Source organism: Amblyomma maculatum, chromosome 2 (genome assembly GCF_055883805.1).
Source record: "Amblyomma maculatum isolate TAMU_Amacu chromosome 2, ASM5588380v1, whole genome shotgun sequence".
Lineage (NCBI taxonomy): Eukaryota > Metazoa > Arthropoda > Arachnida > Ixodida > Ixodidae > Amblyomma > Amblyomma maculatum.
Window position 1 is genome coordinate 34,416,299 of NC_139345.1, and position 26,491 is coordinate 34,442,789.

Consider the following 26,491-nt stretch of genomic DNA (forward strand, 5'->3'; position numbering starts at 1 on the left):
TTTTGCAAAGTAACATGGAAGAAAAATTTTGAATTTAAATTAAAGAGGTTGAAGTTTTTTTGATTGCCACATCGGTAAGCAGTTTCGACAGTAGCACTTATTGACATAGTAGTGACTTAATGACTGCCACAGAAGAGGTGGCGGCTTATAAAATGGCTTTAAGGGGCTGTTGCCAGGATGTAATCTAATAGCTACTCAGCAGTGGCACTGAGGTTTTCTGTGTACGTTATGTGCTGATACCTTCTGCATTCATCTTGTCAGAGGAATGAGAAAAGGCTAATTGTTTTGCTGAGAAGTTTGAATTTAAACTTATTTCTCCCACTCGATTCAGACTCGCTGTCTATTCAAAAAGGCTTTAGGATTTGCTCAAAAGACTGTCGGGGCACCTCAGTTTATTTGCAAAGTCTGCTGGTCATGGGAGCACTTAAAGCATTTCATTTCTTCGTCTTTTCCACCTTAAAAACTGTGTAAGTCAGTTAAAAAAGAATTGTTGTTAAGGTGCGATGATCAGTCAGCACCTTAATTTGTGTCCCTTTAATGGTGGTGCTAGTAGTAGCATAGATCGTCACAACTGGCTACCGTACCCTTTACCAGTGGCTGCTGTGCTGTCATGATGCTGCAGAGGAGGGGCAATGAAGGAAGAAAATCTTACTTTTATGCACTCCATTGATGGTTGTAACAGCGCAAGGCTTTGTAGTTTGGTTGACTGTTCTTGGAATTATAGTTTGCACCTTGTACTTCGCAACTTACCAAGCTTAAAGCTTCCTTACTTCAGTGTAATGTATCGCTATTTTTACAGTATCAATTCTGCTTTGAAGCCTTTATTGCTGTATCATGGAACTTGAGTTACATGTAGCTGTGGCACAATGCTGATATGACGAACAAAACATTGTACTTGAGTTACATGTAGCTGTGGCACAATGCTGATATGACGAACAAAGCATTGTACTCCAGGCAGAATATTTACCTTCAACCATACTTTTTTACCTCCTCTTCCTCCTCACTATGCGAAGTCACTTGGCTCTACCACACCACGGCCCCTGCTGAAGCAAGTGTCATCGCTAGCTGCACCAGTAGTGTCGACAGGGGCAGCCGAAGCGGTCCGCTGGCTTCAGATTCGCTGCACACGTCTAGAGGCAGCAGATGGCCTGCCCCCGTTGCCCATGCAAGTGTCGTGGGTGCGGGATGGCATTCTTGTAGTAGGAATGGACAGCGAGATGCACATCTACTCTCAGTGGAGGCCCCAGAAAGGAGCACCAAAGGGTGAGCATACATTTCATGTTGAAGGTAATCATGAGCCAGGTGAAACGGCTCCCTAAACGGAACCACAAGAGTCCGGGAAAATATGTATGCTTTATTTAGCTCAGGAGCTCCATTAACTGAGAGTAAGCATAATGGCACATTATGAGTGTGAACGTTATTATAAAAGAATGCAATCATATAATTTTTTTTTTGAAAGGAAAAGAAAGGAAAAGAAAAGATTCAATATTACGAGCGCTCATTACACCTAAAAAAACTCTGGAAATTACTAGTTGTTAACAGTAAAGAAAATCTGGCAGAGGCACATTAGACTGCTTATGTTTGAGAATGTGAAAACGATATAATGACCTTGAGTCATGACTCTGCGTAATGTTTGTACATGCTCTGCATCCTACAGTACTTATATATTATGGTGAGGCAGCCAAAAAGTAAAGGAAAATAAAATGCCTCCGCCCGAATCACTAAGTATAACGGGCTTACCCTACAGTACAGTAAGCTGCCAACAAAACGACACTGATTAGAGCAAAAGCCTGCAGCGATCTATGGCACGAAATTCGGCAACTCAATTTGTGCCTGGCCTTGTTACCTGCCAGCTGTACTTGCCAGAGGCGGGCAAGATGAGGGTTGTGGTGTATGCTGTGCATTTTAGCAGGAGGGACACAGATACAAGGTCCTGCTTTAACGAAATCATACGAACATGCCCGCATGGCCTAGGAGTAGTGTGCTTTACTTATGAGATTCAAGGGCCTTGATAGGTTCGATTTCCTTTTCATACGGGCTGCCCAAGTAAGTAGCTCGTTATACTATAAGGTGTAGGGTATCTACAAATGTTTCGCCAAGTCATGACTCGTAGCCATTATAATGCTTTTGCCAAACACCACCTGCCAGAGGCGTGGTCTTGATTTTTGTGCTATGGATGCCACCGCCACTATCTTTTGTGCTGGTGGGACATATAATGCTTTCACATTAAAAATATTGTACATTTTTACTTTACCTCTTGCAGCCATGTTTTCTGCGTGCCATTACTTATATAGTACTGGAGAGGCTGTCCAGAAATAGTGTTGATGTTAAATGCAAACTGTACCCGTGTACTGTGTGATGTTAAGGAACGTTAAAGAGCTGCAGTTAGTCCTACTATCTAGAGCGGAGCTTTCCACTTGGCCACCTTTGCCACCTTTTTTCTCTCCTTTGCTTCACTTTCTCCTTTTTGATGTGCAAGCAGTAGATGTTGCAGCGAGCACCTAAGCCTGGTTGTGTGTGTGGTCACTGTCAGTTGTGTTGCTCAGGGAGAGAACAGCTGGTATGGAGGGAAAGGGTTCAAGTCTTAAAAGAAATAAAATAAAAATGGCTGGAACTGTTCCTAGGGTGGGTTTCAATCCTGCTGGTGGCATGAACTTCACTTCACTGGCTACTGCTTAAGAGCACTATGCTATCGCTGCAGCTAATCACCCTGCCTCATCAGTGTGCCTCTCTTTTGCCTTGTGCATTGCTTTTTACCATCTTCATCAATTTTCATTTGTGCTCAATTGATCCAGAACACATTGCTATCGCATTGCTTTCTTTATACTGTGCTACCACTGAGCTCGCCCACTCACCACTTTCGCTGATCTTTGCCTGAACTCTGACCTTGAAACCATAGCTTAACCAAGTGCAAATGAAACACGATGTACTAGTACACATATTTCTTATTTGGCCAACAGAGTTGGCTGCCATTTCATGCCTTTTCTCAAGGTGCGGTTGGGGTGTCCACCAAGGACTGATATAGTTACTGGACCTTTTCTTTCCTAAAGAACCCCTGGTGGTCGAAATTTCCGGAGTCCTCCACTACGGCGTCTCTCATAGCCTTAGTTGCTTTGGGACGTTAAACCCTACAAACCAAACCAAACCTCAAAAACCAAATTTCATTGCGAAAACAGTAATGAACTTGCTGCCTTGTTATGCTCTTCGCTAAACCAGTCGGCAACGGGTACATGATGAAACAAGCAAAATATTTCGTAAAATTTTGTTTAGATGCGATTCCCATGGGTCACGCTCCTAGTACTACTCAGCCAAGTGTGACACCGGCACCAGGTGCACTGAGTGGTGGCACATGACCTGCACATCACCGATGTCACGAATGAGTTAGGGCACATGGCACATTTATCTTCCATGTCACGAATGAGCTTGGACGCACATAGCCGATGTCACAGTTGCCAGTAGCGTGTTACGCACTGTGAATAGCAGTTGCATGTGGCCGCGTAGCTTTAAATAAATATTTTCAGCCGTAATGAGATCCCGTGAGTTGTAAAAAGGTCTGCGTGAATGCGTTTTCCATGCTTCTGCATGCACATTGTTTTTCTTGGTGATATGAAGTTACGGATTACATGGATATTTATCACAGCCCTGTGAGATTCATGTCATCGAGATTATACTGTAGCTAAGCTTAGGCACTATTATTCGCCCTTACATGGAGCTGCTGGACCCACTTAGATTTAAAAAAAAAATAATAATTTTTTCATACCTTTGACACATTTCAGGGCTAAAGAACAATGTTACTGTCGCGGCAGCAGAAGACGAAGGCATCTGCAAGGTGCGCATGCTACCCGAGGAGGAGCTTCTGAGCCGTGTGCAGGAGATGTCCCAGCTGCGGCTTGGGCCAGGTGCCCCCCTGGGGCTGTCACGCAACGCTTCCTCGTCATCCTCCCAGGCGATGGACAAGAAGAAGCAGCGTGGTGAATCGGCCGTGTCCACTGCCTCTCGGGGCACCACAGCTGCCAAGTGAGGAGGCTTCTCTTTTGAATCTGAAATTCAAAACAGGCCTCAAGGTCCACTTGGAATAGAAGTTGGAGTCGAGATGTGCTTTGAAATGCAGTGATAAACGTCTACGTTTAACTGGGTTTGACTGCTGTGGGTGTGAAGTCTACTTGTGTTCACTAAAGCTCTCACAGTAGACATTTTGTTCGGCAGATGGTGAAAGGAGGAGGCAAAAGCCATACTTAAATTATACGGCTGAATTTGGGCCTCATAATTATTTAGTGGGTGCCGTTTTGTTCAGCTGACTAGTAGCAGTGCTATTAAACATGTTTTGTTACTCTCTGTAGTAACGTAAGCAAAATGGTATGTGTGAATTAACATTTCACAGTTCACATTGGAGCACATTGAATGCATGTTGCACTGGAGTGCCTGCACATATGAACTAGCTTTTGGGTTAATTGTATGACACAGACGTGTTCAATGGCTGCATTAAGTGAAAAACAGTGTTTTTGAAAGCAAGCCATTTTTTTTTTCACACCTGTTCAATCCTTGTTTTGGCATTCCTAGTGAGCTCATTCACATTAACTTGTGTTATTGGCTTTTACTTAGTGCGTTTTGACATCAGTGACAAAGTATAAGGGCTTTTCCTTTTATTTTACTTTAGATTAAATCTCTATTTCTGCAGCTTCTAAGTGTGGAAGAAGTTTAACTGAAAAGGAAGTTGTAGAGCTGAAAAACACGACTCTGTGTGGTGCCAAAAGAAGGAAATCCTATTAAAATACAATTACATTAAGCAAATTACTATTATGTTTCCACTTCCAAAGTTTATGTTGCATACTCACCTCTTCGCAATCATTTTCAAAGCTAAGCACGCTATGCATGTGACTGGAGCTGATGTTAGGCTGCATTGTGTGGCATGTGCAGCACTTCCGGAATTGTGAAAGCACTGATAGATGAATACTGTTTGATATCTACACCTTCCTAAGGCTGAGAGGGTTGCTGGAGAGTACACGGACAAACAAAAAAATGAGGGGCCTTGCACCAGTGTTGGTGTTGTGCAAGCATTTAATTTATGCATTTAGTAACTGTAGCATGCTAACATTGACTCCTACTCTCTGCTAGGGAGTCTGAGACAACAGTTGTGGGTCCAATGCCAGACCTGGGCCTCTTTGAGACCTGCCGCCTGGCTTGGCCCATGCTTCCTCAATATCATCCGAAGCAGCTCATGGAGCTTCTAGGATTTGGGAAGATTCGGAGAGTCAAGGCCATCCTCAGCCACCTTGTGCGCTGTGTCTCCAAGACCGGCCAGGTAGTTTGCAATTTCACATGTAGTCTAGGCACAGTGTCATTCTTGGGGCTGTTGCTGGTTTAGGGGGATTAAAAACAAAAATAATAAAGCATGCCGCCGTTTTTGCTCAGTAGACTGACTTTCGTGGTTCTGCTGTTTTCTTTTCATTTCGCTTGGCCTCTGCTTATTTTTTGGTGGCTTTGCAGATGTTTACAAAGTTAAAAAGGAAGTTTAATTTTTACTTATGAATTTGAGAAATATACAGTTGAACTTCGTTATAGTAAACAATTAAAAATCATAAACTAGTTTTGTTTAGCCAAAACTTTTGGAATAAGATTTCATCAGAAATGCTCACAAGAGACAGTATTTTAGTTCGTGCAGGGAAAACAACTTGGGAGACTCTAATATTAAAGAAAACATCGGTCATTTTCTCACTTTTTCACCACCGTTTTGAGGCGCTCAAAGCGATTCCAGGGCCGTTAAAATCTTAATGCCAAACATCAGTTACGTTAGCTTTCCTACACAGCATCAGTAGTGCGCATTGGCAACAGATCAAATGCCAGCTATAATGGCTGCTCCATAAATTACGGCAGTATCACATGAAAAATGATATGTCAGAGTGAAAGTCGCTGATGTTTTTGCCAGCTCAAGTTGGAATGTGATCGATACCTGCAGTGTAATATGATTACTGTGCGGCTAGCTACAACGGCTTGTGCTGTTGCTTCTGGGACTTTGTTGATGTGTGCCACAAGTGTGAATCTTACGCCAACTGCCTAGCTACCAACCTTCCATCCCTCCATGTCTTACAGTGCACTGTTGGCGAAGATACAGCTGGTGCACAGTCACTAGCCATTTGTGTAGTGCAGCGAAGTTGGCATCACTTGCCACTAGGCATGTGCGAATAGTAAATTTTCAGTTTGAGGTGAATACAAAGTAAATATTAATATTGTCTTATGTGAATAGTTTTGAAACATTTTCGAATTGAAGTGAATAGCTTGTGACTGGAAATATAGCAGTAAAAAACATTAGTTGGGGTTTAGTTCTGGTTAACCTAGTCGAAAGCAACGACGGAAGCTTCTTTTGCCTGCTGCATTATTTCCCTATCACGCCCTGTCAGTATAAGGTTCTACATTATATGAGACACATACTCTCATCCTTTAAGGGTACGAGAGCGTAAGCTACCAGCCCATATATAAAATCACACTTCGACCAAGCCGTATGGACGTGCCTGCGTGTCGTAGGGGTAACAAGAATGCAAACGGTTCTGGCAGGCTGATTCTGATATCACTCTCCCATATGAAAGGAGCAACCTGGGTTGGCAGCTCCTGCCCGTGCCATAGGGGTAATGTGAATTCAGATGATTTGGAATCAACTGGCAGGCTGAATTTTTTATGGGGAGACCATAGCTACGCCTCTTCATGGCGTAGCTGCGACCACCTGAGGTCTCGCTTTGGCTGTTGTAGTATTGCTTTTGCAATAAGAAGAGAGAGAGAAAGAGAGTTAGCATTTGCAGAATTCTTTTAGGTAATTGAAATAAATATTAAAATAAGTATTTTGATGCATATTAGTTAATTTCCAATAGGGAGCAAATCGAAGTGAACTAGTAAGCGTCATAGTCTCGAGCCCTTATTGTGAGATTCTTTGCATGCTGCTGGTACTTATTGTAGGAGGTGCAGATGTTTTTTGGGCGTGATTTATAATGGAAACTTGCGTTGCACGGTGTCACGCATCCCACCTAGTTAAGTGTACAAGTGTGACTGAAATTTTAGGAGTGTCCCATTTCATGCCACATTTCCTGTCTCAAAAGTGACTGCGGTGCAAATGGGATTACACTTTCGTAGCACTGCAAGATCGGAGGCTTTGGCTTAAATTGTGTGTTATGCGAAAGTTGGAAGATGTCAATGAAGGCACCATGTACAAGGCCATGTGATACCATGTGATACGCGGTGCGCGTCAGGACCCTGAATACCAATAGGAGGACACGGTACCCGGGATTTCTGGCAAAGGTCCTTGCATAGGCCAGCAAAGGCATCAGTGCCACATAGTTTTTCGAAAGCGGGTGAGCAGCGCACCGGCCATGCTGCTCTCAACGCATCTTGCGGTGTGCCCACATTGTGCGTATACTTCCAAGACATGCCAAGATATGCAGCATTCTGCACATGCACATTCTTTATTTGCACTGTCACTGCATTTGCCCAATTAAAGTACCTAGTATACTATAATAGTTTTGCGTAGCGCTACTCTGGACAGAGGTACACCGTTGGCATGGTCGAGCACAAGGCACGAGGAGATGTGATTACGCCCTCTTGCACCATCAGACGTGTCGCTGCACGAAGCCACGGGATGCACCTATCCTAGAGAGCATGTTTAAATTGTATTCTTTTGAAGCAAGTACTCTCATTTACTCACGCAAAAAAATAGAAGAGAAGTGCGGAGGAGGCGTGCCCCTACGCCTCCTACTGTGAGCAAGAAAATGGCAGTCAAAACTGCACATGCATCAAAATACTTTGCTGTGCTATCTTTATGATCGCAGTACTTAAAATAACTGACTTTTATCCTCTCCTCATAATTTCAACTTGGAAAGGATGTAAAGATTAAGCTACTGCCTGCTTCGAGGTTGATTTCCAGCGACACTGTACCCACGAGAGTTAACGCCTCGGTCATAATGGTAGTTCTGCATTCTTCTTATTTTTTTTTGTCATCTTTGTCTTTTATGCCTTCTGTGCGTTGGACATGCAGTGCAATTCCTTCCACGGCGTGGTCACTTTCGCATCTGGGCTTTGCCCGATCACATGCACTCGTGGATGACATGCTTAGCAGTGCATCCATTGAAGGCAGACTTTTGGATGCAGTAACTGCACCGTGTGCACGATGTGTGCCAGTGACCGAAGTGGTGCGATCATGCGGTGATGTTAGAGTGAACGTAAGACCATGACATGCTTCCTCCAAAAGCTTATTTTCCCTAATTCTAGAACTTCTTCGAAATACTTAGAAAATATTTGAAGCTTTTGAATACTGCTATTAGCTTGGGTGTCCAGATCAAATGCTGCATTATTCGCTTCAATATTTGAAACTTCGCAGGACTGTACTTGCCTCTGGAAAGATTGATATTAGTATATATATATGTTTTATGGATTTCCACACTTAGTATGTGAAGTAAAAATTGCATGTTTTTGTAAAATATTTTGGGAGAGTTGATATAGCGATTAATTCACCATATATATGTCGATGATATCGAAGTTCTATAGTTTGCGTTGATCAGGCAGTGCTTGCTTTCACTGCAAATAGTAAAAAAATAGTATTAGTGGGAGATAAAAGTGCAGTGAGCTATATTGTTGTATTTGGCACATGGAGTTCAGCGAATTAACGACAGAGCATGATCTTTATTATTTTTTGTTGTTGCTAGCGGCTGGTAGGTCATAGCCCGATTTCAGTGCCAGAAATTATGCAACTTGCACTATGTTTTCTGTTATTTGTGCTTAATAGGATTTTGCCCATGTGTTATACTCTGTCTTTTAAATGTATGAACTAAAATGGCAAGTGTGGACATATAAGCAATGCATGAAGCACCTTAGCAAACTATTAGTTGTTCACCTTAGGAGCTTCTCCACGTTCATCTTTATTTAATCTTTTGCACACTCCTTTTGTAGTCATGAGGGTAGTGCGGTGCCAGACACCGAGGAACTTCTGCATATCCGTCATTCTTGTGGCAATCGGTGCTATGCCAACATTATTGTCTCCCTTTATCACTGTTGAACGCACGTGCCTTCATGGAGTAAGTTAGTGCGTTCGCTTCATGGCATAGAGGACCCAAATTTTATCCAGTTTTTCCTCTAATTAGTTAGTTTTCATTATAGCATAATTTATTAAATTACTCACTCGTCGCTTGAACTTTCGGTGCGACATCAGACCCAACCCTTTCTGTCAAGCTCCATTAGAAGAAGATTAAAATGAAATCGAGATGAAAGTTGATTTGCTGCGAGGGGTGTGACATCACAGACCCGTTCAGCCAATCCGCATTTAGCTTGACATTGCCGGCTTTCTCGTTGAATGGGAAGGCTAATACTATTGCGTTAAGACAATGTGGTGTTAATGTGTTGTAACTTGGCACCCAGGCACCCGGAGGTGTAGTAGCAGGTGGCACAGCGGCAGCAGATGCGGCTGCTGAGGAGGCGCCTGAGGAGGAAAAGTCAGATGAAGGGGTCCGAGGCTGGTCCCGCTCACGTACGCTGTCACTGGCAGCCCCTGCAGCTGGATCAGCCGCACACAGCCCTAAGGAGGGTGGCAATGTCGTCCCAGAAGAGCTGCAGCTTGACTATGTGGAGATTCAGTCCATCCCTCCGCTGCCACTGTATGCTCTGTTGGCAGCCGACAAGCAGACTGCGCTAGGCATGGCAGGCATGCGCAAGGAGGCCTCGCCCAATGCAGCCAAGGCAGACACAAGGCAGCCGGGCGCCAAGGAGGATGAGGCAAGACGATATTTCCTGTGCTTTTCTGAAAGTGGGGAAGTGTGAAAGCTTGAATCTCGGCTTGTCACATGCAGAGTTGAACCACTTAGCACATTTTCAGCTTGGCAGAAAGCATATGGAAGACTGGGTGGTAAAGTAAAGCATCATAATCTGTTCCCTTCTAGTTTTCTTCTTTTCACTCTCTACTAATGTGGAGCTCTGGAACATACCTGCCCAGGAGGAGATTTTGACTTATTTGTCTAATATGCATGAAATTTAATTAATTTGGTTATTTATTGTTTATTTGGAATAAATTTTATGTAAATCTACAAGAGGGAAGAAATTGTAATTGAATCAGATATAAAGTTCTAAAACTTCATTGAGCTGTGGTTTTGCAGTCTAAAAGAGGAATGCAAGTGCAGAAAATACAGAAGCTGACCAGTTTAGTTTATTCCCTATACTATTTGAGTTTTCTGAATGTTGTGGTTGTTTTTGTTTGCCTTTTTTTTTTTTTTTTTTTCATAATTATAAGCCATTTTGTAAAACTTTCTTTAGCAGTGTGACAATTTCTATTGCATTTACTACAAGCCAAGACATTCTAAAATGAACTTGATTTTATTATAAAGTTTTGTATGTACTGCCAGAAATCTGCAAATATTGCCACCTTCATAGTTGAATAATATGAAAGTTTTGTTGTTATTTCGTCTCAGTGTTTTTCCTTCTTTGGATTAAATTTACAGGCGGACTACAGTGCCTTGTTTGAGCACGCACCAAAAAAGGAAGAATCTCTGGAAGATTTTCTCCAGGAGGATATTCAGCCCAAGGCCAAGAAGACAAGGGAGCGGCACAAATCAGCAGCTGAAAAAAACCCTAACTATTTTGGGACGCGCCAGGTTCGTTACCTTGTCGCTGTACTTTGCAAGACAAGAAATAAACTTCAGAAAAATCTCAGGGGTCTCTAAACTGTTTCAAACAGACGTAGACACGTAGAGGTTATATTTTTGTTTTTCTGTGTACTACATGCAAAAACCTTCTGAAGTGGTAGTAGCAGTATAGACTCGTAGCAAAATTTGTATTACGACATTTGCCTTGATTACTATGGGAAGGAAACTGTACGTGATGTCAGAAACAGGCTAGTGAGAATATCAATACTTACTTGAGGGTCCAGATTAGTGAAAATTGTTGGTTTTGACTGGAAGCAAAATTTTTAGGTGCCCCTCTTTTTTTTTATCAGCCACACATGGTGGAAGCGATTTTTGTAAGAATCAATAGCACTTGCGTTTGATTGCTAGCTGGCGCATCAGTGAAAATGTTGGTATTCTTCCAAGTTGGTAAACATTGCACCACGTTTTTCGATGTCAAGTTAGGTGTCATTTATTGTGGGCTTGGTGCACTGCCGTTGTGGTGCTTGGGCTTTGGCTCTGCTTAGTGGAGTAATGTGGCACCATTGATTGTACTGCAGGCGCGCTTGCTGACACAGCTGCTGACCCACTGTCACCTGCCCGGTCTGTCCAGTGTGGATCAGATGCATCTCTTGGCACTGGCCGATACAATTGCTTCTTTTCATGGCACTCTCGCTGATCGTCTGGACAGTGAAATTGTGCACAGTAAGTGTACGTTTCTGCTTTTATAAAGTGCTGCAATATATTGACACTCTTCTTCCCACAGGAAAAGAAATTGTAGATTTTGTTGTAACTCAGAAAGCATAGTGCAGGAGGAACGGAGGATGAGGACAAGACTATACAAGTGCTTAGAATTTGTCGTAACTCGGGAAGCAAAGCGCGGGAGGAACAGAGGATGAGGACAAGGCAGTACGAGCGCTAACTTTAGCGCTTGTACTGCCTTGTCCTTGTCCTCCGTTTTTCCCATGTTATGCTTTCAGAGTTACGATAATTTACCAACCTGCCCAAGCCTTTTTCTTTTGGTAAATTTTGGGTGGAGCATATAATAACTTTTTTTTTTTTGTAGCCAGGGCATTCTTGATGCTAAGGCATATAGATTAAATTTTAGAGGAGGAATTTTTTTTAATAACGACACTTGTTTTGCCTAACATATTTACCAACTGAAAAAAAAAAAGTTATAAAATGTCAATGCTTTTTTATACAGGTGACACATGCAATAAAGCTAAAATGTATGTTTTTTGCAGCAAGGACCTGTGCATGATATCAGTAAATAGCTTATGTACTGAATATTTCAAGTTGCGGAAAAAAATTTAACCTCTAGTGAAAATCGCTTCAGTGGGCAAAGCTAAGCCGAGGTCCAAGTGGTGGTCGCATAGCGCGAAGCATAAATCTCTACGTGGCCATTGGCAAGTGATGGCTCCTGAAAAATTTTGATACCCTGCAAATAAGGACTGTGACCTTTAGAAAAGACAGAATATTTCTTGATCAGCACGCGGCAGCCGTGAAAAGATTAAAAAGAGAAAGCAAAACTTGTCGACAGATGCGTGTTTGCATTCCTGGTCAATTAGATGCTGTTTCACTGTCCGTGTCAAAGTCACACAAACTGAACTTGTCTCTCACTGCTTCTATAATCACCCGAAAACTTGTCCTTAGACGCGCGAGACTGTGAAGTTACACGCCATTTCCGCTGAGCTGCGGCATGTGGCGCCGTTGTCGTGTTGTAAACAACTCATGCATGTTACCTGACTCAATTGCTTATTGCCAAACCATATCCCCTAGGAGCACTCGAGCAGAAAACGCTCTTGGCAAGTTAAACAGCGATTGTTGCTGAAAGGTGTCTTTGAACACAACCTAAAGGTAACATACACTCACTGAAGGCAGGAAATGATTACGGTGTAGGTAATTTTATAGTGTAACTGTTTTCATACCGTCACCTCGTGGCTCTGTTCACGGTTGGTTTTTCGGCTATTAAGAACCAAAAGCATCACATAATGTAGCTTAAACGGGAGCACACCCCAGGAAAGTTGTTAGAAATTTATTTTAATTTTGTGAATTGTAAAAAAAAGTTCAGAAAATATTGCACTCAGGGGATTCGGACAGATGTTTTGAGTGCTGAGATAAGTAATATTAATACAATGCAATTAAAGCAATACAGTATAAACAGCTGGCTTTAAATGCACTCTTATTTCTTTTGACAATATTTCCGCTATTTGTCGCTAGGTGATACCCCTTCATGGATCACTGCCTTGTCGTGGCGGAGGGGCTTGCGAAACTCAATGAAGTCGTGAGCTCTGCTGTGTAGGGCCACCCAAGATAGACAGGTCACGGCAGAGAGTTCTGACAAAATGTGAATCACTGGAGGAGGTAATGGCAACCCACTTCAGTATTTCCTGCCAAGAAAACCCTATGGCCAGTCACAATACCATTAATGATATGGCGCCGGAAGATGAGCCCCCCAGGTTGGAAGGCGTCCCACATGTTACTGGGGATGAACAAAGGGCGATTCCTAGTAGCTCCAGGACGAATGAAGCGGCTGGGCTAAAGCCAAAAGGACGCTCAGTTGTGGATGTGTCGGGAAGCGACCGGAAAGTCCGATGTTGCAAGGAGATATATCACATAGCAACATGGAACGTAAGATCTATGACGCAAGGTAAACTGGATGTCGTCAAGCGAGAAATGGACAGATTGAACATTGATATCTTGGGTATCAGCGAGCTCAAGTAGACCGGAATGGGAGAATTTAACTCCGGCGACCATTATATCTTTTATTGTGGGCACAAATCCAAGAGAAGGAATGGGGTCGCTCTCATAGTAAACAGAAGAATGGGCAATGCAGTGCTAGGGTACAACCCCAAAAACGACCGAATAATTTCACTTCGGATCCAAGGTCACCCTTTCAACATAACAGTTATCCAAGTCTATGCACCGACCACTACTGCTGAAAAGCTGACGTTGAGAGATTTTATGCGGACCTACAATGCCTTTTAGACCGCACCCCATCATCAGACGTCGTTTTTCTCATAGGAGACTGGAATGCTAAGGTCGGGAGTGAAGAAATATCCGGAATTATAGGCAAGTTCTGTCTTGGCGAGCCAAATGAAGCTGGGCAGAGGCTAGTAGAGTTTTGTCAAGAAAACAACCTGACCATAGCGAATACTCATTTTCAACAGCACAAGAGGCACGTGTACACATGGACTTCACCGGACGGTCTGTACAGGAATCAGATCGATTATATTCTTTGCCGACAGAGATGGAGAAGCGCTATACAAGCAGTAAAAACAAGGCCTGGGGCCGATTGTTGCACCGATCATCAGCTTCTTTTTGTCAAAATTAAGCTTCGATTGAGGAAAACGCAGAAAACTAGAAGGCCTTTCAGGTATGATCTGGATCAAATTCCATTAGAATATGCTGTGGAAGTGAGGAATCGATTTCAAGAATTAGATTTAGAAGACAGAGAGCTCGAAGAGATGTGGACTGATGTTCGTGATGTAATACAAGAAGTTGCTATTAAGGTAGTTCCAAAGCAAAAGAAATGCAAGAAAGCAAACTGGTTATCTGAAGAGGCTTTGCAAATAGCTGAGGAAAGGAGGATGGCAAAAGTTATGGGGAAAGAGAAAGAGACAGGGTTCTCAATGTGGATTTTCAGAAAATAGCAAGGAGAGATAAGAATGCCTTCCTGAACATACAGTGCCAAGCAGTTGAGGACAACAGCAAATTAAGGACCACAAGAGCTCTGTATGAGACAATCAAAGATATCAAAGGAAGCTTCTGTGCTAAGCTGGGCTTGATAAAGGACAAACGAGGCAGGGACCTCATTGAAGCCTCAGAGATAAAGAAGAGGTGGCAGGAATACACAGAAGAACTGTACAAGAAGGACCCGAATGTGCAAACCCAACATATGACGGTTGTGATTACACATTTCGAGCCGGGCATCCTGAAGAGTGAAGTTGAATGGGCCTTGGCCAGCCTTGCTAAGAATAAAGCTAGCAGAATTGATGGCATTTCAGCTGAGTTGCTTCAAAACCTCAACCATAACGCTCTTAACATTCTGCATACATTATGTCAGAAGGTTTGGACAACCCTGCAGTGGCCACAGGATTGGAGGAGGTCAGTTTACATCCCCATTCCAAAGAAAGGCAGTGCCAAAGATTGTTCCAACTACCGCACGATCGCGCTTATTTCGCATGCTAGCAAGGTGATGTTGAAAATCCTCCAAGGTAGGCTGCAGCAGTATGTGGATCGGGAGCTTCCGGACATGCAAGCTGGGTTTCGCAAGGGCAGAGGAACTAGAGACCAAATTGCTAACCTTCGCTGGATCATGGAAAAAGCAAGAGAGTTCCAGAAACCCATCTACTTTTGCTTTATTGATTATGCGAAAGCGTTTGACTGCGTAAATCACAGCAGATTGTGGCAAGCTCTCCAAGAGATGGGAGTTCCTTCCAATTCACCTCATCTGTCTCCTCAGGAATCTGTATGAAGGGCAAGAGGCCACAGTCAGAACTGGGCATGGTCTTAGTGATTGGTTTCCGATCGAGAAAGGAGTGAGGCAAGGCTGCATACTGTTGCCCCGCCTATTTAACCTATATGCAGAGTGCATCATGAGGAAGGCCGGTCTGGACGAGTCTTCAGCTGGAGTGAAGATTGCTGGAAACGTATCAACAACCTTAGATATGCGGATGATACCACTTTAATGGCAGAAAGTGAAGTGGAACTCAAGAGACTTCTGATGCGCGTACAAGAAGAGAGTGAGAAGTTTGGGCTTAAACTGAACATTAAAAAGACAAAGATCATGGCGTTTTGCCCTATCAAGTCCTGGAGCATCAGTGGACAAGAAGTAGAAGCTGTGACATATTTTCTGTTCTTGGGCTCCAAGATTACCTCGGAAGGAGACTGCAGCCATGAAATTAGGAGACACCTGCTTCTGGGAAATAGTGCAATGGTTAGCCTTGACCGCCTAGTAAAGAGCAGAGGCATTATTCTGCCAACCAAGATCCGTATAACTCGTGCTATGGTCTTTCCAGTTGTGATGTATGGATGCGAGAGTTGGCCTGTGAAAAAGGCTGACCGCCAAAGAATTGACGCGTTTGAATTGTGGTGCTGGCGAAGACTCTTGAGAGTTCCTTGGACTGCCAGAAGATCAAATCAGTCGATATTGTCGACCGTAAACCCTGACTGCTCATTGGAAGGTCAATTTCTAAAGTTAAAGCTCAGCTACTTTGGTCATCTAATGAGAAGAGAGGAGTCGCTGGAGAAAGATTTGATGTTGGGAAAGGTTGAGGGTCGCCGCAGAAGGGGTAGGCAGCGAACGCGATGGTTAGATGTCATCCTCGAGGCACTGCAGATGAAGTTGTGTGATGTTAGGAAGATAGTGAGAGACCGGAAAGCGTGGCGTGACATGGTCCATAGGGTCACGAAGAGTCGGACACGACTGAACGACTGAACTGACTGACTGACTGATGCTGCTGAGAGAACCCTACGGTAAAGAGAACGGAATCACGCGCCAGAGCGTCGTCTCCTCGAGTGCTCCAACAAGATATGGTTTGACATTACGCGACCCGGTTCCTGGAGGTGGGGGTGGTTATAAATCTGACTATGTGGCAAAAAAATGAAGCAGGGTCATTCCATGCCAAACGTACCAGAGTTTGCGCTCAATCCCCTCCGACCTTGCCGACAAAATTCGTGGCCCTTTATTGAACCAACTAAATTACTGTGAATAACTTTGGTGAAAAGAATTTCCTGGCCACGTGACAGCTTTTCAATTTCTCAGTGGAATGCAAAAGATGGTCTCATAAAAAGTTTACAAAAGTCAAATATTTTACTTTTTCATGTAATAAATTTTTTACTGATAAGGAATATGCATTGTGTTTTTTAATCGTACAGCGAATAAATTTGTCGCTCAAAGTCTTTGTCGCTTTATTTAATTATTTTTTTCTGAAAAACACCGTTTTTGCAGTTATTTTTAATACTCTTTCGATGTCGTGACCAATATCACATGTTTCACCACTTTTTTTATAATATATGCCATCTTATTACGTAGGTTAAACTATAATACACAACAATATATATCAGAAAAGAAACGGCAAATTTTGAAAGAAGTGTGTTGTATTCGTGAATGCATTTCGTGCATAGGTGTTCCTAGTGAAGATATAAATTATAGCTCAGTTTTTCTCGACTTTTATCAGAGCCTTTTTTTTTTTACTTTAAGCAAGGAAAAAAAATTTGTGAAGTTTAGCGCCGCACCTCGAGCCATGGTTGCCCTCCACTGCTAGGGCACTTAGCTGTTCTGATGTGCACGCATTCTGTGTTCTATTAGCAATGAAACCCGGCATAGTCTGGTATGGGAAAGGATAAATCATAGAAAATCAGAAACAGGTAAAAAATTGTGGGGACACTTAAGCTTTGCCTTTAAGGTTATCACATGACAGCGTTAACGGCTCATGTGTGTGGCTCCTCTTGCAAATCCTTGTTTTCATACGTGCACTTTGCTACTCACAATTATTTATCCCCTAATTTGTACCTCTTGTCATTTCATGCATACTCATTCCGGAGTCCTCCACTACGGCGTCTCTGATAGCCTGAGTCGCTTTGGGACATTAAGCCCCACAAGCCAAACCATCATTAGTATGCAGTTTTAGGCTGCCCAATTATATGAAAGACTACCGGCTTGGCCTAGGAGTAGCCTGTCTTGCACAAGATGCAAGAGTCCCGGAGGGTTTGATTCCCATCTCACCCTCTCATCTGAAAGGAGAAGCCAGAGTTGGTAGCTCCTTCTATGTCATGGTGACCCACTAACCAGTCAGTGCCTGGTCATGTTGCCTGCAAACTACCACCTGCCAGAGCTGTGCCCATATTTCTTGCTGTCTGTGGCTACAATGCCAGATTTTCTGCTGAATGGGTCCTTTAAGTCTGTCATGTTAAAACTGGTCAAAATTATTCATATTGATGCCTAATTTAAAATTGATGCCTAAAAGATAATTGAGCTGAAAAGAAAATTCAGTTCTTTTCAGGGTGGGAATTGAACTTAGGACCTTCAGATTATGGGACTGGCACACTACCTGCAGGCCACGAAGGCTCGTTGGTTAAAGTTGAATAAAGGTGGATGTAAGGAATGTGAGGTGCAGCCAGTATTTATTGATAGTGACGACAGGTGGTAGTGGCATTTAGACCATGATTCTTTCCATTGTCCAGAATGATGCATTGAAACAATGCTACTAGTAGTAGAAAATCTTTAACAGCTTGTGCAATTTGATGCAGAATGGGTCATAGATGTAGGCTAAGCTATTCATGCTTATTAAATTTGTTAGAGCTCTACCTTGCTCTTGTAGACCTAATGTGTGAGCACACTTTACACAATGTGAGGCGCTAGTGTAGAAATTTTGATTACCTAAGGAATTCTTGAACCGTCTGGGATAACATGTGTCCTCGTTGCAGGTGCACCGAGGGATAACGTCAGACTGAACTACGAAATGTCCATTCAGGCTACTCCAGGTGAGTTCCTGGCCTGTTGCACCTTGACTTTTGTCTGCAGTTTTCATTCCTTGATGTGGGGATATAGGGGTGGAGGTCAGAGAACAGATGGGCATGATTCTGAGCCACTAGCCTTGTATATGTATGTATGTAGTTAATTATTATCTATACTTAGCATGTTATCACATACACAACGACAGTGACATCAAGGCATGAAGCCCGGGGTTGATGTCTGAGCAGCCTTCATCTTTTTGTAAGTGTAAGGTTTTGTCAACACTGAACGTAAAATATCGGACCTGCTGAGCCATTTACACACAGGAATGCATCGTAGTTGTCGCTTTAATGGAAAAGTCTTTCTTGGGATTGTTGTGTCCGAGTCGGCGGCACATGCCTAACAAGAGGACTCGGGTGCTAAGAGAGAAAGATATATACTTGTTGCAAATCAGTCAGATACCCCCCGTAATGATTGTACATTCCTGTTTTGGGTTGGAATTCTATTCTTTTTACATTAAAGTTGTGCCAAGGTAAGTTTCTGTTCCCACCCTTTTTTTTTGTTCCTTAAGTTTTACTCCAGTATCACTCGTGAAGTTGCACCGTATGATAAAGGCTACTGCCGCTGTAAGTGTAGGATGTTTGATTGCTGATGCTCCATAAATGATGTTTACAGACTCTCTGGATGACTGCGGACTTCGGTACTTCCTGGCGGTACGTCACCACACCTACTTGGTGCGGTGCCTGCCACTGGCACAGCGAGCGCAGCTACAACGCCAAGGCCTGGGACCACACAACTTGGTGTGGGCCTTCCATTCCGAGACCCAGGAGGAGCTGGTGCAGCTGATCCCCTCTCTGCAGAAGCCCAACCTCCGCTGGGCCGAGCTCAGAGAGCTCGGCATTGGTTGGTGGGTCCGCTCCAACCAGCTTCTGCGGCGCATTGTGGAGAAGGCACGTGTGCTGCTCCAAAAATGCTTAGTTTAAGTTTCATGCGGTGCTGCACGGAGTGGGAAGTGAATATCTGGAAAGCGCAGTGCGGGCAAGAAAAAAAAAAGTTTGCTGAAAAGGATGGAACGGTAGCCATGTCCTTTGATCAGTTATGTAGCATTTCACCTTTTGTTCAAGCTCATTAAATCAGCGTGGCAATGGTTTCTTTGAGAGAAATATAATCTGCGAGACTTTTCTTTTTGCCTAGCATGTACTGCTTCTGCAAAAGCTTGAACATAGGGTTCGCTACTGTTGGAGGGCACGGTCTGGATTGACCATTAGCATAGCTGCTTTGCAGAGTTTTTTTTTTAATGCCAAAACAGTGCTGCTGTACCTGTCGCATGTACAAAGCCTCGGTATCAAGTAAAAGCATTTATTAGACTCAAAGCATCAAACTAATCATTGAGGGCGTATCCAACTACTTTCGCAGAATTGTCTTATCAGATATCTGATCCTCCCGTAAATTTTCTTTAGTACTTGTATGTAGGTCTTTTACTGTTCTAAAAAAAGCTGTTGAAACTAGGGGTTATAAGTTTTAACTTATAAATTAGTGTTCCGTCTGAGGAGCAGCACTGTTGTAAATAATAAGCTAAGGTTGTCACATTTTCTCCTTTTCATTTCAGCTAGCCAAGAGCTCCTTTCAGGCAAATAATAACCCTTTGGATGCCGCGCTCTACTACTTGGCACTAAAGAAGAAAACAATTCTGGCTGGGCTCTACAGGTATGTGGCAAATTCGGGTCACGCTTTCTCCCGCTGAACCCTAACACATGACAGTAATATATTGGGTCATGTAAATGCATTCTAACCCGAATGTGCCAGACTTTAAGGGTAACATGAAATAGTTTTCGATATTTCGAAGTATCGATCGATAATTGAGTGTGGGCAAAGTAACGGTAAGGTTACTTCTAGAAAGGAGAAAGAATTGCTACAATTGTTTTTCGCTGCAGTTGACGCGAAGAAACAAGAACCAAAATTGAATCAAACACTATTTCCTCTGCTCTATATTTATGCACCAACTTTCGATGACTTTTTCAAATGTATTACTCATCAATACACTGCGTCTATGCAAGTGACGCGCTTCTTGCAGCAGTGTGCCACCTGCCTGCAAGCTAGCAGTATACATACACAGTCACATAGAAACCGTAACAGACGATGGTGTGGAACAAACCATTGTATGTCGTAATTTTGAAGTTACTTTATTGCATATTAGTGAAGTATAGGTTGCATAACATATGTAAATTGAAGAAGGTTCTAAAGCTGCAGACTGGGAACTTTGGGAGCCAACCTCCTATATGAACTCTGTAATCATGTTATCACTTTACTATAGGTTAGGGATGTGTGAATGTTAAAAATCTCGAATATGAATCAGATATATTTGGTATTCGATTCATACTCATATTCGAAATTTTCGAATTGTCGAAACTGGCCTAATACACTGAGTATTTTTGAATACAGCAGTTTTACCGCACTTTGTGCTTCACCGCAATGCTTGGCCACGTGGGCTTTACAGTGAAGCATCCTCAAAACGTGATGAGGCCAATGTGTGAAAAGAACCTTTCAATCTCACTTGACTTTCATCACTTCGGTTTCATCTCAAATGCAGACAATCATTGTGCAAGTGTTCATCAGGCTAAGTTACAGCGAATCAAGCAGTTTTCAGCAGTCTTCTTGTATATTTCTCCAGACACATTTTATAATTTAATCTTGTGGCTAATGCAGACATTTTTTCTGGTCCCTTTAAGGCCGAATTAAAGAGGATTTACTGTATTCAGCACTGGTATACAACCTCACCTTGTTTTATGCAGATCCTTCCTGTACAAAACACTAGTATATGGAATCTTGTATAAAATTTATACTAGATTTATCAGTATACAGTTCTGTGCAATTATAGTTCAATTTTATTTGCAAATACCATATGAAGTTTGCATTTTTTAATGTTTTTTTTTTTTTTCACTGATCATGTATTCAATATTGAATTGCATAAAATTTAATTGTTCATGCGCTATATGTAAGTACATGAAAGGGCTGTGGAAAGGCCGCCCTTTGGCAGCTTCACTGTCCCACTAACCCAGCCGTTCAGCCCAAATATTTGATTCGATATTTGAATGCATTTTTTCCCTCTATTCGTATTCAATTCGTATTTGAAAATTTTAATATTTTCACACACTTTTGCTTTTGTTTGCTGGCAAGTAGTAAAGGCCGGCGACAATGACCGACTTTTTAAAATAAAGTTTGTTTCTGCAAGCTCAATTTTGTACTTGTTCATCTTTTGCCATTTCTGGAATATAGTTATTGTATTCACTTTGATTATAAAGTATGAGCCTTGTTCTGAAAGTGTTTGAACAAGATAATTTTTCTGCTTTGTATTCACTTCCTACTGGAAATTCATTATTGGCACACACCTTTAGTAAATGCATTCTGCTTCATCCTTGCATTTGGTGCTGACTGATAATTTTTCTGCTCTCCCCTTGACGGAAGGACTGTAAATGACAAGCGAATGACGGACTTCTTCCAAAATGACTTCTCCCAAGACCGCTGGAGGAAAGCAGCACTCAAGAATGCCTATGTGCTTCTTGGGAAGCAGCAGTTTGAGCACGCCGCAGCATTTTTTCTTCTCGCCAGTTCCGTGAAAGATGCCGTGCAGGTGACCTTTCTTTCCTTTCTTCTTCCCTTTAACTTTCCACAGTTTAATAGTATATCTAGTCATGTACACTTGTGGAAGAGAAGCATAATTTTGTTATGAATATCTGAGTGCATGTGAACATGTGAAAAGCCAGGGTCAGAGCAAGCTAGAGTGCAGTAAATTCTCGGTTATACTGTAAACATCTCTGGGTAGTGAAAAAGTCCATGTTATTCAAAAATCTTGATCTTCAAAACAAACAATATTTGTACACAGAAGCATAGGAAATGCATTCACAGAGATCTGAACACCAGATTTCTGAAAAGTGCATGAACGCCGTGCAGTTTCTCCCAAATAGCAGTGTCCATTTCAAGAGTGAATAACATAGTGTACCAAATAATAACTTTGTTTTTAACCTTTTTGATCTTAAACTTGTAGGCGGGGGCTCCACACCACCTCTGTGTGAGGTGATGAAACCTCTCGACGCCGATCGAGTTTTTCCTGTAGCAGCAGCAAAACTCCTCCGAGTTTAATCGCAACTGAGAATGTCGCAAACTCACAACTCAGTAGCATTTGAAAATGGCCTAGAGTCAGGGGTATTAGTTGTGTGAGCATTATGTCAAACTTATTAGGCCAGTTGTAAACAACGTACAAGTATTCCACTGAATAAAGTTTATTGCTATTACTACTGTATGGTTTCCCTTCCCTTATTTTATCCTGGATCGACCTTACAGGTATCTATTGTAAATATGCTGAGGGGAAAAAGGTTATTTGCCATAACTGTCTACATTTCTTTTCATAGCTCTGCTTTGTAGAAAAGCTTATATTTAATTTTAGCCACCCTTACTGATACTGATAAACCAGCACCGCTCGCAATATATAGTGGTCATATTTCTGAATTGTTCACATATCATCACCCTTTCTAGTGTGTCCTATGCACGTGCTAGCTCATCCACATGTTCGAATGAACGGAAATGTAATGAACGGAAATGTGGCCAGGTTTTTCTCAGTAATGAGGGCTTTAAACATTAGAACAATATATACTGTAAAAACCTGCATATACAGTCGAATCTAGATATATCAAACCCGGAGATATAAAATTTTGGTTATATCGAACTCGCGGAAATCACGGAACCCTTGAAAATCGCATGTAAAAGTATAGGAAAGCTGCGTCATATATGGAACTCAATTTCAGCGTTCGTTCAATATATCGAACTCTGCACCACGCACTCGAAAGTGCGCCTTCCCCAAAAATGATCTCATCACCCTCAGCCGTTTGCCGCATGACGTTTTCAAGCCATGCGCGGAAGGAATAAGGGGACAGTTCGGCGACGGCTAGTCTAGGGCAGTGCCGCGCCCATTCCCCAAAGGCGCGCATCTGCGGTTATTGTTTCCCGCGTGCCAACACGTGACGTTTGCAAGCCATGTGCGTGAATAAACCAGAGAGAACCAGTGGGAACTAGAGAGGGAAAACGCCATAGAGCGAAGCGGAAGGGTGTGCCCATTCTTTTGCCGAGCTATCTTTCTCCTTCCTCTCTCCCGGCCTTCGTTCGCAGTAGCACGTGCTACGCATGCGCCAAGCCAGTTCAGCCCGTTTTCAGACAGAACGTTGGACTCTTTCTTCGGCGTGTGTTGCGAACCCTCTGTGCATGGCGGCTGACGTGACTATGGCACCTGCGGACGTTAAGAAGCGGCAGATCTCTCTCTCTACTATTTTTTTTTATTTATTTATTTATTTTTTTTTTTTGCGAGAGTCGTTCATTCTTATTGTTGAGTTATGTGCAGCATAGCGTCAGATATGGCAGCTACAGACGTTAAGAAGTGGCAGTTTTTTGCTGGAGTCGTTTATCCTTGCATCTATGAATCAACAAAAGCATGCGGTCAGCTGCGATCATGACACCGGCTCTTAGCATTTTTCACTTCAAACAGCATTCGCAGCTATCACGCTTTCCAATGATTTTGTGGCAGTGGACTAGATGGCGTGACATTTCATAGGCATCCGAAAAGTGCGTATTTAAAACTAGTCACTTTTTAAAGCAGAGTTTTCCAACTGCTATGATCTAAAAGCTCTGGGTGTAATCAAGGTGGTTGTAATGATGAATCAATGAGATTTATTGTATAACCTTCCCTGCAGCAGTGCCATGCCTGTCGCAGTATATTGTTAGGTTTACTTATAGGGATGACTCCACCTTAGCATGATGCATTCACGAAAAGATGGCGGGCTTCTTTTCTCGCACTTCCTTCTTCTCTCCTCAGCGCTGCCTTACATTTCCGCCTTCGCAGATGAAGCCGTCTTTGGTTGTCAGAGTCCCGAGAGTGGCAAAGCTTCGTCCTTGCGACATGCACAACTTGTATTTTCCGGGAGGGGCGGCCTCTTCAGCGCGGCAGAGGGTGCTGGAATAGAATATTGGGTCGTCCGAATGCTAGGTATTTGATTTGAGAATCGAATAATTTGAGAACTTGTTACTTGATTCATATTCAGTTATTTAAGTATTCACACACCTCTATTTTACGACTATTTAGCTAACCTTTTACTCTTTGGCCTGTGGAACAAAATGCTAATGCAGAAGTTGTAGATCATGTTGAAAAGACAGCCGACAGCTGTGGCATTTATCGCAGGTTTGTGTTGATCATCCTTGTTTTCTTGCAGGTGTGCCTTAACAAGCTGGAGGACCTGCAACTGGCCATGGTGGTGGTTCGGCTGTACGAGGGCGACATGGATTCAACCCCCGAGCACCTGCAGCGGCTGCTCGATGCTGAAGTGCTGGGTCTGCCTGAAGGGGCGGCAACAGCGTCTCAGGAGCTGGCCCACCCAGACCCGTTCTTGCGGTCCATGGCCCTGTGGTTGCTGCAGCGCTACGAGGACTCGCTCACGACGCTGCTGCAGACACGCGTGGGCCAAGAGCACCACAGGATACACCAGGAGGACCAGCAGCAGCAGCAGACCAGCGGGGTGGCTGAGCGCACCCCCTCTAGCGACAAGGGCCCCTCTGTAGTGGACGACACAGGTGGAAAACTTGAAAAAATAACATTTGCAAAGGCTCATAATACCTTGAAGTTAACAAGGGCTTGAATTATTATGTGCAGTTTTCGTCAGCAATATGCGGTCCATTTTAGATGCTGAGACATCTGTCGATAACTACATCCACACCCTAATTAGGGCAGTAGTATACATCAAAATAGCATAGCGAACATGTGCTTGCACTGTGGCCCCTAACTGTATCCGTGCACTATGTTCCTATAAACCTAACCAAGTGTGACAGCCATGCTTGACCTGTAATGTCCATAAACTTTGCTAAGAAAAGTTCAGCTAGGACTCTGGCAGTGTAATGTCCAGCTGCAGCAGAGCTTCCATGTGTGCTGTCAATATTATTTTCGTAACAATTTTTTATGAGAAAACATTTCACAAACGTCTTCAACCTTCTGAACATAAAGCTAGTTGTAATGGCACATGCTACTTGTTCATAGAGCCTGTATTTCTTTAAGTTTCTTTTCATGCTTTGTATGCTGTATTGTGTGCTGATCTGTATGCCTGAGTAATGTGCATGTTCCTTTTTTTATATAGACAAAAATACAAATTCCAGAGTGCACTATCCAGCTCCATATTTTTTCTTCTGTGAAGCAGTAATGTTTGTGCATCATTTAAAGACATCAGATCAGCCTGATGAAAACGCTGTGCTTAGGTCACTTGTTAATGTGATAAAAGGAGCAATTCTTATGTTACAGCAGGTTATCTCCAGTTGAACTGTAGACAGCTGATGTGCAAGCAGCTTTTTGAAGTGACCGTACCTGTTCTTTACTGAAAGTGTAGTGAGAATTTGAATGTCTTGCATAAAATGAACTTGGTTTGCAGGTTGGGGTTATGGAGCTACTTTGTCCCAAGCATTGGTGTGTTTGCAAGAAGTGAAAACTAACGTTGATCTCATTTTTTTGCGGGGGGAAGGTTCTTGGTGGATTGAATGCAGTTTTTCCACTTTAGTGGAGACCTGTGTGAGCAATATTTGTTCTTGTTACAGCGGACCCTGGGGTGTTCAACTTTTACCTGTACCTGCGCACACACCCTCTGGTGGTACGACGCCACCTGGCCAAGTCCCTGAGTGTGCGCCGCAAGCACGGCCGAGCAGTGCTGCTCTCTGGCTTCAAGGGGGGCAACACAATGGCCAAGACACTGACACCGGGAGGCACGACGAGCAGCGACACCATTACCCCTCTGGAACGGCGGCTGTTCTTCACGACGAGCCATGCACACTTCCGGGCAGGATGCCCTCCCCTTGCATTGGAGGTGCTGTCACGGCTGCCCAATTGCATTCTCGATGACAATGGCAGCATCACTGCTGAGGAGGGCTCTCCTGCCAAAAGACGAGACAGCGCCGATGCGACGGCTTCATCGGGGATTGTCAGCAATGGGCCCCTGCCACAGAAGGCAGAAGAATTTGATTGGAGGTAAGAGACTTGTTATCCTGCATCTTTGAGGGGCAGAGGAAGGGCAATACTTCAGACGGATGCTATGAACACCTGCAGCCTTTGCTGTTGCTTAAAGTAACACATGAAGTGAGTTGCTTCTTTTGTTTGTTTACCTAGTTCAGGTCACAACCCCTTTTTAGAATGAGAAACCTTATCAAAGACTTTTAAAAAATCTCTACAAATGACTTTAATCTGTGCACGATCATTTATAGCTTTGGACAGGTTATGTTTGATCTTAGTTAACTGTTTTAATGTTAAAAACCCACGTCAAATTCTATGCTGACATTCAGAAAGTAGTTTGTTTTTAAATACAGTTGCCGACCGATTTTT

General features: G+C 43.1%; 1 protein-coding gene across 1 annotated transcript in view; it reads left to right on the forward strand.

Moving 5' to 3' along the window:
* The window catches only part of Rbcn-3A (rabconnectin-3 alpha), a 122,980-nt gene that overhangs the window by 46,823 nt on the left and 49,666 nt on the right, over nt 1-26,491 (forward strand). Inside the window, exons 26-37 of the mRNA XM_084593783.1 lie at nt 1,014-1,263; nt 3,777-4,017; nt 5,116-5,302; nt 9,397-9,750; nt 10,470-10,622; nt 11,192-11,336; nt 18,063-18,119; nt 18,766-19,040; nt 19,700-19,797; nt 21,556-21,721; nt 24,348-24,705; nt 25,714-26,140. Coding sequence (XP_084449909.1) covers nt 1,014-1,263; nt 3,777-4,017; nt 5,116-5,302; nt 9,397-9,750; nt 10,470-10,622; nt 11,192-11,336; nt 18,063-18,119; nt 18,766-19,040; nt 19,700-19,797; nt 21,556-21,721; nt 24,348-24,705; nt 25,714-26,140 — 2,711 coding nt within the window. The remainder of the gene's footprint in view (nt 1-1,013; nt 1,264-3,776; nt 4,018-5,115; nt 5,303-9,396; nt 9,751-10,469; nt 10,623-11,191; nt 11,337-18,062; nt 18,120-18,765; nt 19,041-19,699; nt 19,798-21,555; nt 21,722-24,347; nt 24,706-25,713; nt 26,141-26,491) is intronic.